Raw genomic sequence first — 15,622 nt, 5'->3', positions numbered from 1 at the left:
CTGAGACAGCAGGTGATCTGCTCAGCTTTACGTAGATAGTGAGCGCAGCGTCTGTATTCAAATTCAGGTGTGGCCCTTGCCTTTTTAAAGAAATTGTGATATAATTTGCAAGTGAACTGCCCACATTTAAAATATACAGTTTGAAACAGATACATTGGCGCATACCTGTAATCCCAGCGGCTCAGGAAGCTGAGGCAGGAGGATTGCAAGTTCAAAGCAACCCTCAACAACTTATCCAGGCCCTAAGCAACTTAGCGAGACCCTGTCTCAAAATAAAACATAGGACTGGGGTTGTGGCTCAATGGCAGAACGCTTGCCTAACATGTGTGAGGCACTGGGTTCAATTCTCAGCACCATGTGTCAATAAATAAAATAAAGGTCCATTGATAACTAAAAAAATTTAATATATATATATATATATATATATATATATATATATATATATATATATATATTATAAAAGGGCTAGGGATGTGGCTCAGTGGTTAAGCACCCGAGTTCAATCCCTGGTACCAAAAAAGAAAAGAAAAAAATACGCACACACATAATTTGATAAATTGACATGTATATACCTATACAGCTACCACTTTGGTCCTTCATCCCTCCCTCCCCTGCACACGCCCTCTCTCCTGCCTGGGCAACTGCCAATCTGCTTTCTGTCACTGTGGAACAGTTTGTATTTTTGCTTTACTTTAAATTACTCTATAATTTTACACAAACAGAATCGTGCCTGGCTTCTTTTCAGTCAGCACAATCAGTTTTGGATCCATGCACAATGTCACATGTATCAACGGTCCTTTCTTGATTGCAGAGGGGTGTGCCTTTGTGTTGACCCCATCCGATGCCAGTCCTTGGACATGCGCTTTCAGTTCTCTTGGGTAAATGCTGAGGACTGGGGGGATCATAGGGTGCATTTATATTTTGACTCCTGAACTGTTTTCCCCACTAACCGTCTCTCTACCCCACCAGCAAGGTTCTGGAGTTCCCGCTGCTCCACCTCCTCACCAACAGGTGGCATAAACAATCCTTTTAATTTCAGGTATTCTGATAATGGTGTGGTAGCTCATTGCAGCTTTAATTTGCACTTCTCTAATGACTAATGATACAGAACATCTTTTCATGGGTGTATTTGGTAGCTTTTTTTTGTATAGCATCTTTTAAAAATCATTTGCTGCTTATTTTAAAATTGGTTTCTTTTGAGTTTTTGGAGCTCTTTATTCTGGAAACAGGTCCTTTATCAGATACTTGCTTTGCAAATATTTTCTCCCAGTTGGCTGCCCATCTTTTTTATTCTCTTAATAGTATAGTGTCTTTCAGAGATCAGAGGCTTAAATTTTGATGAAGTCCAACTTCTCAGCTTTCTTTTTGATGGATTGTGCTTTTGATGCAGTACAGGAAATATTTGTCTGTTCCAAAGTTTTGTAATTTTCAGCTTTCCACTGTGGCCCTCTTCTATTACATTTTGGGCGAATGCAAGGTATAGGTTGGCATTTGCTCTTCTTGTCTGTGGATACCCACTTGTTTTACCACTATTTGTTGAAGTAACCATCTTTTCTTCACTCACTTAGCTCTTGGAAATCACTTGTCTGTGTATGTGTGACCGTTTGTGGACTCTGTCAGGTTCCACTGGTCTGTTTGTCCGTCTCCATACTATTTTCTACACTGCCTTGATGACCATAGCTCCCTGGCTTGCTAAAAATGTAATTATCATCAGAATAATTCATGTATCATTATTTTTAAAGAAAGGTGGCCGCCTCCTCCCAGCACCCACATGGGGGCTCCCTCTGACCTCGTTCTTCTCTCCTGCTGGCCTGAGCTCTTCTCCAGGGGCACTCCATGCAGAGGGGACTACAACACCCAGCTGGCCCTTTGTTGGAGCTTTTGTCAAACCCTGAAGAGCAAATGTGGCCACTTCCTTTATCTGTGGGCATTTGGTGGCTTTGCAAGAGAGTGAGAATGGCTGACTAATTCTCTGTCCCCTCTCACCACTTCCTACTCTCCCTTTCTTTCTCGGTCACCCCCTTGTCCAGAGCAAGGTGGAGAGAGGCTCTTGGGAGGTTTGTGCTGGTTGGTGCTTTGCAGAGCATCTGTAAATGGACACTGAGCTTCGCTGAAGTCAGGGCAGTGGGAGAACGTCTCCATTTTGCAGACAAGGCAACTGAAGGCCCTAGAAACATTATGCCTTGCCCGGAGTCTTGCAGCAGGGAAAGTGGAAACACATCTTGACCCCAGGCCTTATGACTCTACATCTGGCAGTCTTCCCGCTGTACCTTAGGGGCAAGTCTCAGGCTGTCCTCTCTTGTTCTGCCTGGTAATTACTGTTTTCAGCTGTAGGGGTTCCTTGGTCTGGGCCCCACGGGAGGGAGGTAATTACATACTTCCAGATGCCTCCAGATGCCCTTACTCAGCAGCTCCTGGTTTGTCCCTATGGCCAAGCCCAGTGCTGACCTTTGCCTGTCCCTCACCATTCGTAGGCCAACGGCTTAGACTTTGATTGATTCCCTCTGTTTTTCTCTGGATGGGGCCTCTGGTTGTACCTGGCGAGCCCCTCCTTCAGAGTGCCCATAAATTCTGTTTATTCAGACTGATGGGTATCCTCTGTTCTAAGGGGACAGCTAGCACTTGTCTTTCTGCCAGCCTCGCCCGGCTATGAGAAAAATCGTTCCCTGAATGATGGAGTCCTATGATGCTCTTCTTGAGGAAAGGGCAGCACTGCCCCTTGGTAGGGTGCCTCTTAACTCAGGAGCACCCCCTTCTAAGCTCCCTATTCCAACCTTCAACCCCACCTGATTGGTCACTCTCAGCCAGAATTATCACAGGACCTGCCCCCAGCATAGTCCCCATGAGCATCCTTGAGGCCACTTAGCTGCTTTTACTAAAAAGGCAGACTCCCTGTCACAGCCCCCAGGCCCTGTGGAACCAACTCTGCCTGCCACCTTGGCCTTGTCTTGTACCCAGCCCTCTTCCTTGCTCCTCTAGCCTGCAACAGGGCCAGAGGAGTGACATTTTTGGAGCAGGCTTCAGTGCATCTTTTCCAAGAGGAGCCCCGGCTCTCCTGGGAGCTCACCCTGGCCCTGGGGGGCAAGGCCAGCTCTGCTGGCTGTGGCGGCCCTGCGTCTTCCTTGGTGGGCCGCCTGCTTCTTCTAGGATCCCTTCCAGCACAGCCCGGCTCTGATCTCCTGGACTTCTGGGCCCAGAGGAAGGCGGGGAGGGTGTCGTGCTGAGCGTCTGCCAACCCGGGGCTGGAGCTGAGGGGGCTGGGCTCTGGAGAAGGCCAGCCAAACCCACTCAGCTGTCTCTTTCTGCCCCTCCCCATGCCGGCAGGTCTTTGGATGGCCGGCTGCAGGTGTCCCATCGGAAGGGGCTCCCCCATGTCATCTACTGCCGCCTGTGGCGATGGCCTGACCTGCACAGCCACCATGAGCTGCGGGCCATGGAGCTGTGTGAATTCGCCTTCAACATGAAGAAGGACGAGGTCTGCGTGAACCCCTACCACTACCAGAGGGTAGAGACACCAGGTATGGCCCCTGGGCTGCCCAGCACCGTCCCCAGGGAGGGTGTGTGGTGTGCCTGGGGCTCAGGGGCTTTGGTGCCAGCCCTACCTGGGTGCTAAGTGGCCTTGCTGTGTCTCCTTTGGACAGTTCTACCTCCTGTGCTGGTGCCACGGCACACAGAGATCCCGGCCGAGTTCCCCCCGCTGGACGACTACAGCCATTCCATCCCTGAGAACACCAACTTCCCCGCTGGCATCGAGCCCCAGAGCAATATTCCAGGTATTCATAGGGACAGGGGCGGGCTGGGGAGGCAGGGTGGCCCCAGGCCTGCTCTGTTCCCCCCACTCCCTGTCCTCCTCTATCTGTGCAAAACGCAGGCCCTGGGCCCCGACTCAGACCCGCATCCCTGCTGGGAGAGGACCTGTGGCCTCAGCTCCCCGCTGGCTAATGATGCTTTTCTTGGCACGAGGGGCAGCGTGACCCTTCCGCCCAGCCTCAGTGCACTCATTTATTTTGGAAGCGGAAATAGCAGCACTGTGTTTCTCGGCCGCCCTCACGCAGGTCCATAGGCCAGGGCTGGCGTGCAGGCAGGGCGGACTGCGGAGTAGGGGAGCTCAGGGCCCTGGAAGTAGCCTGGGTTTCAGACCTGGGAAGGGTTAGAGCCTGGGTGGGAGCTGAGGCCGAGTTGGAGTTTTTACTCTGCCTGCTGGGAGAAAAGGGCTCCCCTGTCAAAGAATGCAAATGTTTTGAGAAGCCCCTCATTGACAGGCAAATAATGTGTGAATCACCAGAACTCTTGGCGTCCTGGGGAATTGTACTTGGCCACTCTTGGGCCAGCCACAGCGACTTTTGCTTGCTGGGGCAGTCATCCAGCTGCGCTCCTTTTAGAGCGGTCTAATTTGGACGTGGCTCTCACTCTGGCTTAGCTCACTGGCTGAGCGTGGCCCAGCCTGTGTGCTCGGGTCAGAGCGGGTGGGAGAGGCCCCCTATCCAGCCCTTTCAGATCCTTGCAGGTAGCTCTGGTCTGGGGGTAAGTCTCCTTCCTGGGATGGCAGACCTTGGAGGCTAAAGCAGGGTCTGGAGGAGTGTGAGAGAAATGGAGAGCACAGTCTCCGCCACTGTCGAACTGCAGCCTCCCTAGGGCGCTGGGCCACATCCCTAGAGACAACAAATATGGACAGCAGCGGACAGCAGCGGTCTGCAGGGGAAGATGCAGGGGCCAAGGGGCAGGCTTGAGGGCACAGCTCTCCAGAGGCCAGAGATGGGGGAGGCTGAGGCAAGCCCAGAAGCCTCCCCAGAGGGCGTGGGGTTAACCTGACCTTGAAGAACAGGCAGAAGTTAGTCTGGCAGCAGCTCTAGGAACAGGCATTTCAAGCTTGGGAGTTCGTCGGCATGCTGTGTCTGATCAGACAGGCGGAGCAGGCAGAATCCAGGAGTGGCCACCTTCACTCCTGGGCCGTGTTCCTCCAGCACCCCATTCTGGGTAGCAACGTGAACGCTTGATGTATTTGCAAACGGTGTACCAGGGCCAAGCTGTGCAAACCGTTTAATGGGCCACCTACCTTCTGATTCCAGAGACCCCACCCCCTGGCTACCTGAGTGAAGATGGAGAGACCAGCGACCACCAGATGAACCACAGCATGGACGCAGGTCAGTTGGTGGAGGCGTACTCACAGTCTCAGCAGAGTGGCTCCTCCTGCCTGCCCTTCCCCTCCCTACCACCCTTCGCTCCCTCCTCTCTAGCCAGTGTTTATAGAGTAACCACTATGTGGCAAATGCTGAGCTTACACATCATTGGAGACGGAGAAGTTGGTCAGCCGTTACTAGGCTGTCTCATATATGCCCGGATGGAAGTCACAATGTGTCAGCTAGGGCACAAAATAGGTCACTTAACCTGGTCAGGGAAGGAAGTGTACCTTGCACTGTAGACTTTTTCCTGAGTTGAGTCTTGGTGATGCATAAGCATTAGCCATGCCATCCGACTGGGCAAAGGGTACACCAGGCAGACTTGTAGGGGTCCTGAATGGGAGAGCCTGGTGCATTCTAGGGACAGGGAGAGCTCAGTGCGGTTGAGTCCAGGGATATCCAGCCCAGGTTGCTCAGTAGGGCTGGCATGCTCCATCCAGAGAGGATGACAGAGGGCCAGTCATGTGGGCTTCAAGCTGCAGATCTTCCAGCCAGGCAGAGCACTTGGCCTGCAGCCCAGGGCTGATGGGGGCTGCTGAAGGCCTTACGCAGGCCTGTGCCTCAGTGAGATGTTGCTGGCAGTAGGTGGAAGCCGGGCTGAGACACCGGAACAGTTCAGGTGAAAAGCAAGGAGAGGCAGCGTGGGTAGAGAAAAAGATCTCCAACGGCTGCAGAAGCAGCTATTTTTTATGGTGGTCAAATGTGATCACAGTGCTCCTACCAGGAGGGATCCAGCCTAGCTCTCTCCTGCCACATCTCCAGATGTTTCTCACGTCATTTGTTATGGGACCCAATTGGCCACAAACCAGCAGCTTCTTGAACTGAACCCCAGCTGCCACATAGAATGTGTGCAGCGTTGTGTGTGGCTGGGTGAGGAGGAGGAGAGAGCCCAGCAGATGTTCCGTTCTGACGGTGGCGGGCATGCCTTGTACACACAGAGCTGCTAGACACGGCGGAGCCACCTGCCCCTGCACACGGCCCAGAAGGGATTGTGCAATTCCCCAAAGAATGAAAGGGGCTCACAAATGTGTTGTAAACGTAGTCGCTGAAATCCAGCCTGGGTGTTGTGGCACTTAGGGGTTGAGCTCAGCCCCGACACACACCCACCCTGGTGAGTGGCTGGCCATGTGGACCCAGCTGGAGTGCACTGAAGACCTTCCTGCATTCAATGCCAAGTGACCGCTGCAGGCTTGCAGCTATTAAAGGCTGGCATGGGAAGTGGGCCAGCTAAGCCGTCTCTCTCCAGCTGCTAGATTTCTTGTCACTCTGCTTTCTCTCCTCCCCGTTCGCTGCTCTCCATATCTGTAGAATGATTACTCTTGTAAACAAACAGAGCTCAGAGGGGAGGGATGTAGATAGGAAGGGCAGCGTGTTTGCACCCTCTCCTCCCTGGTTTCTCTTCCCTTCTTCCCCCTTTCTGGGTTCCTTCTTTTTTTCTCTCCTCTGCCCACACGGCACTATGGTGATGTATCTAAAGGTGACACTAGCTTTTGTGGCCCCGGGTCAGCCTGTGCGTGGTTGGGTAGAGGGCTCCTATTTATTCTCTCTTCTTCCTCAGAGTTCCCCATTTGGATCCCAGTTCAGTTGCTCAGGGCCTGACTTCCCTCCCGTGTGAGGCGTGGCAGTGTCTCAGGCCAGCAGGTTACCTGTTCACTACGGGTCTCCCTGGCCAGCGTGGGCACCTTTCAGAGCAGTGAGAAGGTCCCACAGCCTTCAGGCCACCACAGATTAGAAATGAACATTTATTAAGTGCCTACGGTGTGCCAATCACGGCATGAGCATTTTGATATGCACAACCTCCATGTTTACATGTCACCCAGTAGATGATATTATCCCTACTTCACACCCAGGGAACATGAAGTCTTAGAAGGTTAAAGGACTTTGCCAAAGTCACACAGCTGGTACATGGTGGTGTGTCCAAACCCCATGACTGACTTTGAAATGTTGATCTTGCAGTGATTTGTTCAGTGTCTCCATTTGGATTAGGTACCACCCTGGAGAAGAACTCTGTGGCTCATGCCTTGCCCTCAAGGAGGTTACAGCTCATTGGGTTGAAATAAAAGACCTCTAGAGGCAGCTTGAGGAAGCATGTGCTTGAGGCCAGGTGCAAGGACAGCCTCCAGGCCTGGTTCAGGGGGCTGGAAATCTATGCCCCAGGGATATTAAGAAATCAATAACTCCTGTAGCCTCAACCATACAGGAACAAAGGGGACCAGCAGGACGGTGCTCTGTGAAGGGGCAGCGACTGGATTTCTTTGAAGGGGGCTCTGGGATGGAGAAAAAAGTCAGAGTATGAATTAGGAGGAACTGGACTTTCCCTATGTGCACTCCCCTGTCTTGCACAGAAGGTCAATCTAGCTGCTGAGTTGCAGGATTTCTGAGGCAGGACCTGTCAGTGTCCTAAGATTGGTATTTCTTGAGCATAAAGGACTGAGAGCAGAACTGGGGATGCCTGGGTCACCTGGGGCGGGAGGCCAGCCTTCTACCACCTGGGGCTGTGGGCGGGGCTTAGGCTCCCCTTATTTTCCAGGAAGCCTAGGTAACAGGGAGGTCATGTAAGCTGAAGAAAAAGATGCCACCTACCTAGTTGAGAAGGCAGTAGGCCGGTGCTGGAGCACTGGTTAGGGTCCTAAACCCATCTGTGTGGAGGAGGCCTCGGAGATCATCACCCCATCAACCCTCGTTCCACCCAGGGCGGGCAGCATGGGCCAGGGCATGAGGTTAGGTCACCTTCTGGGACTTGAGATTAGGTCACCTTCTGGGACTTGGCGCTCAGTCTGGGCTCTCCCCATTGGATCTTTTATGAAGTCTTATCACTGTGTCTCACCTTTCAGGTTCTCCAAATCTGTCCCCAAATCCGATGTCCCCAGCACACAATAACCTGGGTAAGTATCTCTGTCCCATGCCTGGAACCCCCCCCCCCCCCGGCTGCTACACTGAAGGTGGGGCTCCCAGCCCCTCACCCCACCATCTGCCCAGCTCAGCCGCTCAGGTTTCTGGTTATAGTGACTCGGGTCACCTCAGAACGGGGAAACCTGAGACAGTGGTGGCAGAAAAGGCAACCATGTGCCGGGTTTGTATTTCACCTGAGTGGCTGTCGGACGTGAGTGAATGAAAATCCCCCAGAGCTTAGGCCCAGGAGACGAGGGTCTGTGGTGAGCCAAGCACATACGTGTGGTTTGGTGCAAAGCCACGGCGGCTGTGCAACTCCACCCACCGGCGTTCACGGACTTGCTTCAGATACACGCATGTGGATTTTATCTGAATATTTCATCTTGCTATAATTTATCTTTTTATTAAAACAGCAACATATAAGCAGGGGTGGGAGGTTGGGCCCATGATCCCACCAGCCAGATTGTCTGGGATCCAGCATGTATGGACTGGTGCCTTCCTGTCTTCTCTGTTGTTGTGCAAACGTGTTTCCATATTTAGATGCCTAGTTTACCACTCTGCGTTACCTCATGATGTTTTTGAGCAGCTGGCCCCTCATTTCCCCAGCACCCCTGCATTGTTGGGCTTCTGGCTCAGTGTTTCTAAGGGTCACTCTGCCAGTGACCTTCAGTGTCCTTCAGTTCTTCAGGCTGGGACAGGCTTCTGGAGTCCTTGTGGCTTCAGCGTGGAGCCTATTTTGAAGGGCTCAAAACAGAGGAAATGTCTGTGTCATTTTTATGGAAGGGAGTTTCTGGTCTTCTGGGCTGGTAGTATTAGAAAATGTGATTTGGATTTCGTTTGAAGCTTTATTGCTGGAACTTACTCTGTGGCTCAGGAAGAGCAATGGTTAATGTCCACATGTGGTGAATCAGAGTGCACTGGACTGGCTTTGGGGCCCGCTTGTTTTCAGACCTTGACCGAGAGTGTCAGATAAAATTCATCATTTGGAGTATTGGGAGGTGCTTGGGAGCACTTTAAACAAGCTACCATGTGGGCAGAGTGACATGTGACTTTGGGGGATCTGTTTTAACATTTCACTGTGAGCACTGGGCTTTGCAGAGGGAAGGTCATGTTCCTGATAGGAAAGGACTGAGTTCTTAAAAACAAACTCAGGAGGCCCGAAGCCATGGGAACACTCGAGAAACTAAAGGCCATGACGGCACGCTTAACTCTGGCTTTCAGCTTTTGAGATGAGCTGGTTTAGATTTATTTTCTGTTCACCCTACTATGGTCAAGGCAGCACATTCAGCCAACAGACTCTGGGGTCAGCCCTTGGCTTTGAAACCAGAGGTCACAGGGCAGGTTGGAGGTGGTCACTGCCCAGCTCAGCCATTTAGCAAGCTGTCCCAGGTGGCAGTTAGCAGGGACCACCCTTAGATCATGGAGTCTAGGATGAGGGGTGAGTCAAGCTTGGACCCTTGCCCCTTCTTCACATGCTTATCTGAGAGTGGGTGATTCTTAGGTCATTTCTGACAAAGGCAGGAACATCCCTGAGCTGGCCCGTGGAGCATGGAGGCCACTCATACTGGCCTAGTTACTCGTCTGCCAGGAAGGTCTGAATCGGGACGAGTCAGCCAGCAAGTCAAGAGCAGGACCGGGGAGACACTGGTGCCGGCAGGCCCAGCCTCCTCTCTGCTGGACGAGCCCCTGCGCCCACTTTTCCATTCAGAACCTACCTGAGAGCTGTCACAGATTCGAGGCACCACAGTGGGAAGGGGTAAGGTGAGGGTGATGGTGACAATGGCTGGCATTTCCTGAGAACTTCTGTTTATCGCTATTCAACTGCTTCATAAGTGTTAATCTTCATAACAACTCTGTGAGGCATACTCTTAACTTTTAATTTTATAAATTAGGATACCATAGAATAGGGTGGACTCATTCATCTTGGATCCTCCTTGATCCATAGCATGACCACCATGGCAGCAGGACTCTGCCTTGCTGGGCCATTTGGACCAGCTGTCCCCACCTGCCTCACTCAGAGAATAAGGTTCCAGAAGGGACAGGCAACAGGCTATGGCCCCCAGGTAGGAGCCCTGCCAGCTTGCCTGTCTTCCTCGTTCATTCCCTAGGTACTTCCGTCTGGCCACCATGTGCCTGTCCAGGTGGGGGGACCAGAGGGAGAATCCTAGACCCTGTTGTCAAGGTCAATGGCCTTGTTGGGATTGATAAGTTGGGATTATAATCAATTATAAAACAAGAGGTAAATGCAGATGAAAGTACTGGGAGTGTTCAGAGGTCAACACCGGGGCCTTCGTGGGAATGTCCGACCAGGAATATCCTATCCTCAGCATTTGCCAAGTTCCTAGTGTTCATGAATACTGGGGTCCAGAGTGGGGGCGACATTTGGGCATTCACAGCCTGCTGGGGTGGCCAGGGATCCATGTTTACCTGTGATACCTTGCTCCAGGTGCCAAGGGAACAAGTGCAGAGGAAGGGGATTGTGTGTGCCAGGAGGAAAATATGATGGGCTAGGACCACTGAAGCCATGTGACACATGTGAGCATAAACTTGAAGGACAGGTGGCTACTGTGAGGCCAAAAGGAGGGAGAGACCTTCAGATGGGAGGGCAGGACGTGTTCAAGGATAACCGGCACTGTGCTGGGTGGCACATTGGGGGACTTGGGAAAGAGGAGGCTGAAAGGGCTCGTGATGTCCCCTTGGCCCTCATGCCTACAGAATGAAGTTGGTGGTGGGCTCCAGGTGGTGAGGGGGTTTATCACCCTCCACAGTGGAACTGCTGGGGGGAATTACTAGAGGAAAAGCACAAAGTCCAGGAGGCAGCCGCTGCTGCGAGGCAGCTGGGAGGGACACATGCTTTAGGGCAGCGCGGCTGGCAAGGGCGGGTGTCTGTGAGCCGGTCTTGAGCCTGGATCCACAGGCTGCATTGGCCAGTGTGCACTGAGACACTGAGGTCTCCTCCCCAGGCAGGAGACGGGATGCATCTGTGACCTGGACCTCAGTATGTCCTTTAAAGAAATTATTACAAAATTATTATACAACAAGGATGAAAGGACTTCCGGCTTCTTTGATTTCCTCCCCCCCCCAGGCATGGGTCCTGGGCTTAGGTCTGGGGAAGACTGAGTGTCCTGCCACAGTAAAGCCACTTCTGGCAAGGAGCCTGGTGACTGGAGGAGGAGCCCCCAAGCAGGGGAGGCCCCGCTGGGCATCTGGAGCCCAGGAGCTTTGTTTTGCAGGGAAAGGGACAGGAGCAGGTGACGTTTCTCTGAGTACGTGTTGTGCTTGGTGAGTCACCTGGAGTTTCCTGGGCATTTGTGTTGGTAGGATTGGGGCAAATGGAGATGGAGGGAGAGGAGAAAGGTAACGCGCTGGGTCCTGCCAGGTGAGTAAGTTGTTCCCTGCGTTAAAGTGAGACATTTAGGGAGCGGCTTGACTGAGGAAAATGAGGTCCCAGGGAGTGTCCTGGGAGAGGTCGAGCTGGAGTTTAAGGAGGGGATGGTTTCCCAGAGTGCCGCAGGCAGAATGAGCCTTCCTCTCTGCCAGGAGACAGAGGCAGGGGTGGGTGGCAGGGCTGCTGGGAAGTGGAAGGCCACCAGCCCTGGAGAAAAGGACAGGGGTCCAGGTCACAATGACCTGGTGCCAGGTGTCCTCATGCTGCTGTACAAGCCATTTTCCTAGGGCTGCCTCTGGCTCCAGTCTTCCCTAAGCTTGCGAAATCACACGCAGGCCACGTGAGGACAGGAAGTCACCCTCCTCAGGGTCTGTCTTAGACTTTACCACCAGGACTGGTGGTAGTTGGGTTGCAGGATCAAGAACGCAGGGTTCTTTCTGTGCACAATTGGTTGTTGCTCTGATCCTTGGAGAGAGGTCAGAATTGCTGCCCTGGATGCTGGGGACATAGCTGGCCTGGGCCTGTAGGGCGCTAACCTACTATGCAGCCGACTCCTTACCCAGGAGGCTGGGACATGGGGGCCACTCCGCATGGAGGGAATGTTTAAGGCACATTCACTGGGCCTTCCAGGTCAGGTCCGTGCAGACGGAGGGGAAGGGCGGTCCAGGGAGAGGGAACAGCAGAGTGGGAGATGCAGCAGGATGGGTGTGGGACTGGAGTGCGGACTCTCCCCGACGGAGGCAGAGCTGTCTTCTGCAGGTGAGGAGACCCAGACGTGGCCAGTCCACTTGTTTTGACCTTGAGCCTTGTGGTGCCAGCTGGCCTGGCTGTTGCCCATTTGCAGCTTCCCCCTGCAGTAGAGAGTTAACTCCCTGCCCCTCCCCCACCTTTCCCTTTACCGGATCTGAATCTTTTGCACATGTTTTTAATAGGCATCCCTGCATCCCTTAATCCGAGCGTTGCCTTCTGGGTTTTATTCTGTTTTCTTTTCCTTAAACAAAACAGAACGTCTATGCCAGCTTGGAACAAGGCGCAAACCTGAAGCCAGCCAACGCGTTAGCCTGGCAGGGGGCCAGCTGAGAATTAAGCGCCCTGCCCCATGCTACCCGAGAAGTCTGGCTGACACTCCACAGGGGGTGGCGGCAGGGTGGCTGGAGCTGGAGGGTCCTGCATCCCGGACACCTCTGCTCTGAGAAGGGAGGTTCACAGACGAGGCAGTGTGGCTGCGAGCAGGGCTGTTTGAAGGCAAGGCCTTGGCACATGACTTCCTCTTCCACTCTAGGCTTCTCCTTGGCCTGGAGAAGCAAAACTGCCCTCCAAGGGGCACGTCACTGAACCCCCTCATAGGTATTTTCCCAGAGGAGCCTTCCAATAGTGTCTTACATGTAGAACTGCTTCTGCATCTAAACTCTTGAAACCAGGGCCTACTGGCTTATTTGGTATGGGAGAGGGATTGCCACCTACCCCTGAGAGATGACCTTTAAGATTTCATGCCAGGACAAGTTTTGTTTTCCTTGGGGAACTAGTAAGCATTGTGCATTTGTCAACCAGAGCCATGAAACAGGTTATGTTCTCTTTTCACTTTGGCTGCTAGGAAGCTCAGGGCCTAGTGTTCTTTTAGTGACTATAAGTAACTTTGTGGTTATCCCAGTCATAGCTTTTTCCTTTCCAGAGTCCAGACTTTGTATTTCTCATACTTAGCATGATGTGGATAAAGCCTTTGGTGGAAAAGAAACAAGGGCAATATATAGTTTAAAAAAGAAAGTTCCATTGAAGGAAGAACCCAGAGGTGGTGGCCATACTTTTGTGTCCATGGCTTCTCTTGCAGAATTGCCTTTAGGAAGCAGCTAGGAGCTGATGGGAGTGGAGAAATGGAAGGCAGGGGCATCTTTCAGTTGTTTGCAGAGAAAAGCAAGCACATGGCAGGACCATGGCTCTGGCTCTGCCATGGAAACCCTCAAAACTTTGACACTGGTCTAAAGACACCACTTCCCCAAATCTTCCTACTGATGTGTCCAGTGTGTGTCAGCAACTTGAAGGGCTCAGATCTGCTTGGAGGGCCTCTTGGACTCAGACTCCCCGAAGCCCACACTTCCCAGAGCCTGGTTTGGGACCATGTTCTGCAGGGGATACACTCCCTGCTCGTTTTGGCTGTGGTGTGTCACTGTCTCTGGGAACCTAGCTTGGTCTCTTTTTACCTGTACCAGGCCTGGGGAATTCTAGGCAGGGCTTTATGCCTTGGAGGTGAGGCCTGTGTGCTGTTCTCCACGTTGCTGAGCAAGCCAAGTTTGGCCCACATCAGCCAAAGCTGCCTATTCAGGCCGACCCCTGCCAGAAGCACAGTGACCTAGATAGTTTGCTGTGGGTGTCTTCTGGTGCACTAGCCATTGTACAGACTAGGAAACTGAGGCCACAGAGGGCAGTCACGTACCCAAGTTCACACAGCAAGGTCAGCAGAGCCTGCACCTGGGCAGCCAGAAGCCCTGACGTGTTGCCTGACCACTTTGCATGCTTGGATTGCACTTGGATTTCTTTTCTTTTTGAAGTTTCCAAAGCAACATAGCTTACATTTTAGTGACCACAGTGTTTAGAATATCGCTTATCTCATTGGAATGCTGAAGCATCAAGCAAAGCCAGAGCCGGATGTGGCTGACGTGTCTCAGCCCGACCTCAGGAGCCAGGGCACAGGCCACAGCTGCCCCTGCCTCGTCATTCCTCCCTTCCCCATTAGGCAGCTTAGACCTCTGCCTTCAACCTCATCTTCCCTTGCTCCCTGCCTAGAAGGGCAAGGGTGCTCTGCCACTCCAGAGGTGGAGGGTGGGCAATTCTTGACACCTCACATCACAGGCCTGACATGTGCCTGCCCCTCCGTGAGCCAGCTTGGCACACCCACTCACAGCCCTGGTGGTAAAGAGGCTTCTGTACCCAGACCAAGGCACAGTGGGAACTGGGGCTCAGAGAGAGGGCCTGCGCTGCTCCAAGCATCCAGGGCAGTTTTACCCCTTGCAAAGCAGCTGGCAGTGCCTGGAGACATTTTTTATTGTCACCTCTTGGGAGGGGGAGAGGGGTGTATGGTACTGGCATCTCATGGGTAGGGCCAGAAGGGCACTAAGCACCTTGTGACATGTGGAGCCCCCTTCCTCCAAACAGCAGTCTGGCCCCAAAAGTCAGTGGTGCTGAGGCCGAGGAACCCAGTCTGGGGGTGGCCTGATCCTCCAGCAGGCACTTTCTGAGTATGTGCCGGGCAGGGCTGGCAGTGGTCTGCATCTCTTCTTCAGGTCCCTTCACCTATAGAAGGGACTGTGTGCCTGGACTCCTGAAGCTCAGGGCCTCTCTGTCGGCAGGTCACCCAGGCTCTTCCCTGTGGGCAGCACTGCTTCTGATTTTTCTCTAAGGCTTGGCACCTTTCGAGATCTGTTGATCCCACAAGTTGCCAGACAGACAGTGGGTGGGGTTCTCAGGCCAGTGCTGGGACCTGGGCACAGCCAGCCATCTTGCTTCTCCCATCAGAGCCAAAGGGCTAAAGCAAGGGAGGAGGGATGGGCTCTGGGCCTCATGGTCCGGTTGGATCATTAGGATGCTCACAGGCAGCAGCTCATAAAGATACACCCCGAATAACCAGATGGCCCTGGGAGCAGGAGGCCTGAGGCCCTGACCCGAGGCTTCTGTCTCTGCAGACCTGCAGCCAGTCACCTACTGCGAGCCAGCCTTCTGGTGCTCCATCTCCTACTACGAGCTGAACCAGCGCGTCGGGGAGACATTCCATGCCTCGCAGCCATCCATGACGGTGGACGGCTTCACTGACCCCTCCAACTCCGAGCGCTTCTGCCTAGGCCTGCTGTCCAATGTCAACAGGAACGCTGCCGTGGAGCTCACGCGGAGGCACATCGGTAATGGGATGGCCATGCTGTCCCCACCTCTGGCCCAGAGCAGCCTCTGCATGCCTCCCCTGGCTGTGCTCAGCCTCCTGCTGGGATGTGGGGATAGGACTCACTCATCTATCCTGGCCCCCAGATCCTCTTGCTCCATTTAGACGCCAGACAGCTAGGGTTCAGTCTCCTTGGAGTTCAACTCATTTCCACCCAGAGATGCAGATAATCTCTGAAAACTCAGAAGCCAAGGAGGAGAACACCTCATTTAGGGGACAAGGAAAGGAAGTCTG

General features: G+C 53.1%; 1 protein-coding gene across 3 annotated transcripts in view; it reads left to right on the top strand.

Moving 5' to 3' along the window:
* Smad3 (SMAD family member 3) overlaps positions 1–15,622 on the top strand; it is a 109,129-nt gene that overhangs the window by 82,729 nt on the left and 10,778 nt on the right. For all 3 annotated transcript variants that reach the window (XM_078049414.1, XM_005316724.5, XM_040275168.2), the window contains exons 2-6: positions 3,325–3,518; positions 3,642–3,773; positions 5,070–5,144; positions 8,015–8,065; positions 15,138–15,350. In XM_078049414.1, the coding sequence (XP_077905540.1) occupies positions 3,325–3,518; positions 3,642–3,773; positions 5,070–5,144; positions 8,015–8,065; positions 15,138–15,350 (665 nt within the window). The remainder of the gene's footprint in view (positions 1–3,324; positions 3,519–3,641; positions 3,774–5,069; positions 5,145–8,014; positions 8,066–15,137; positions 15,351–15,622) is intronic.

Source organism: Ictidomys tridecemlineatus, chromosome 5 (genome assembly GCF_052094955.1).
Source record: "Ictidomys tridecemlineatus isolate mIctTri1 chromosome 5, mIctTri1.hap1, whole genome shotgun sequence".
In the NCBI taxonomy this organism is placed as follows: Eukaryota; Metazoa; Chordata; class Mammalia; order Rodentia; family Sciuridae; genus Ictidomys; species Ictidomys tridecemlineatus.
Note: the sequence above shows the minus strand (reverse complement) of the source record. Positions and strands in the feature narration are given on the sequence as shown.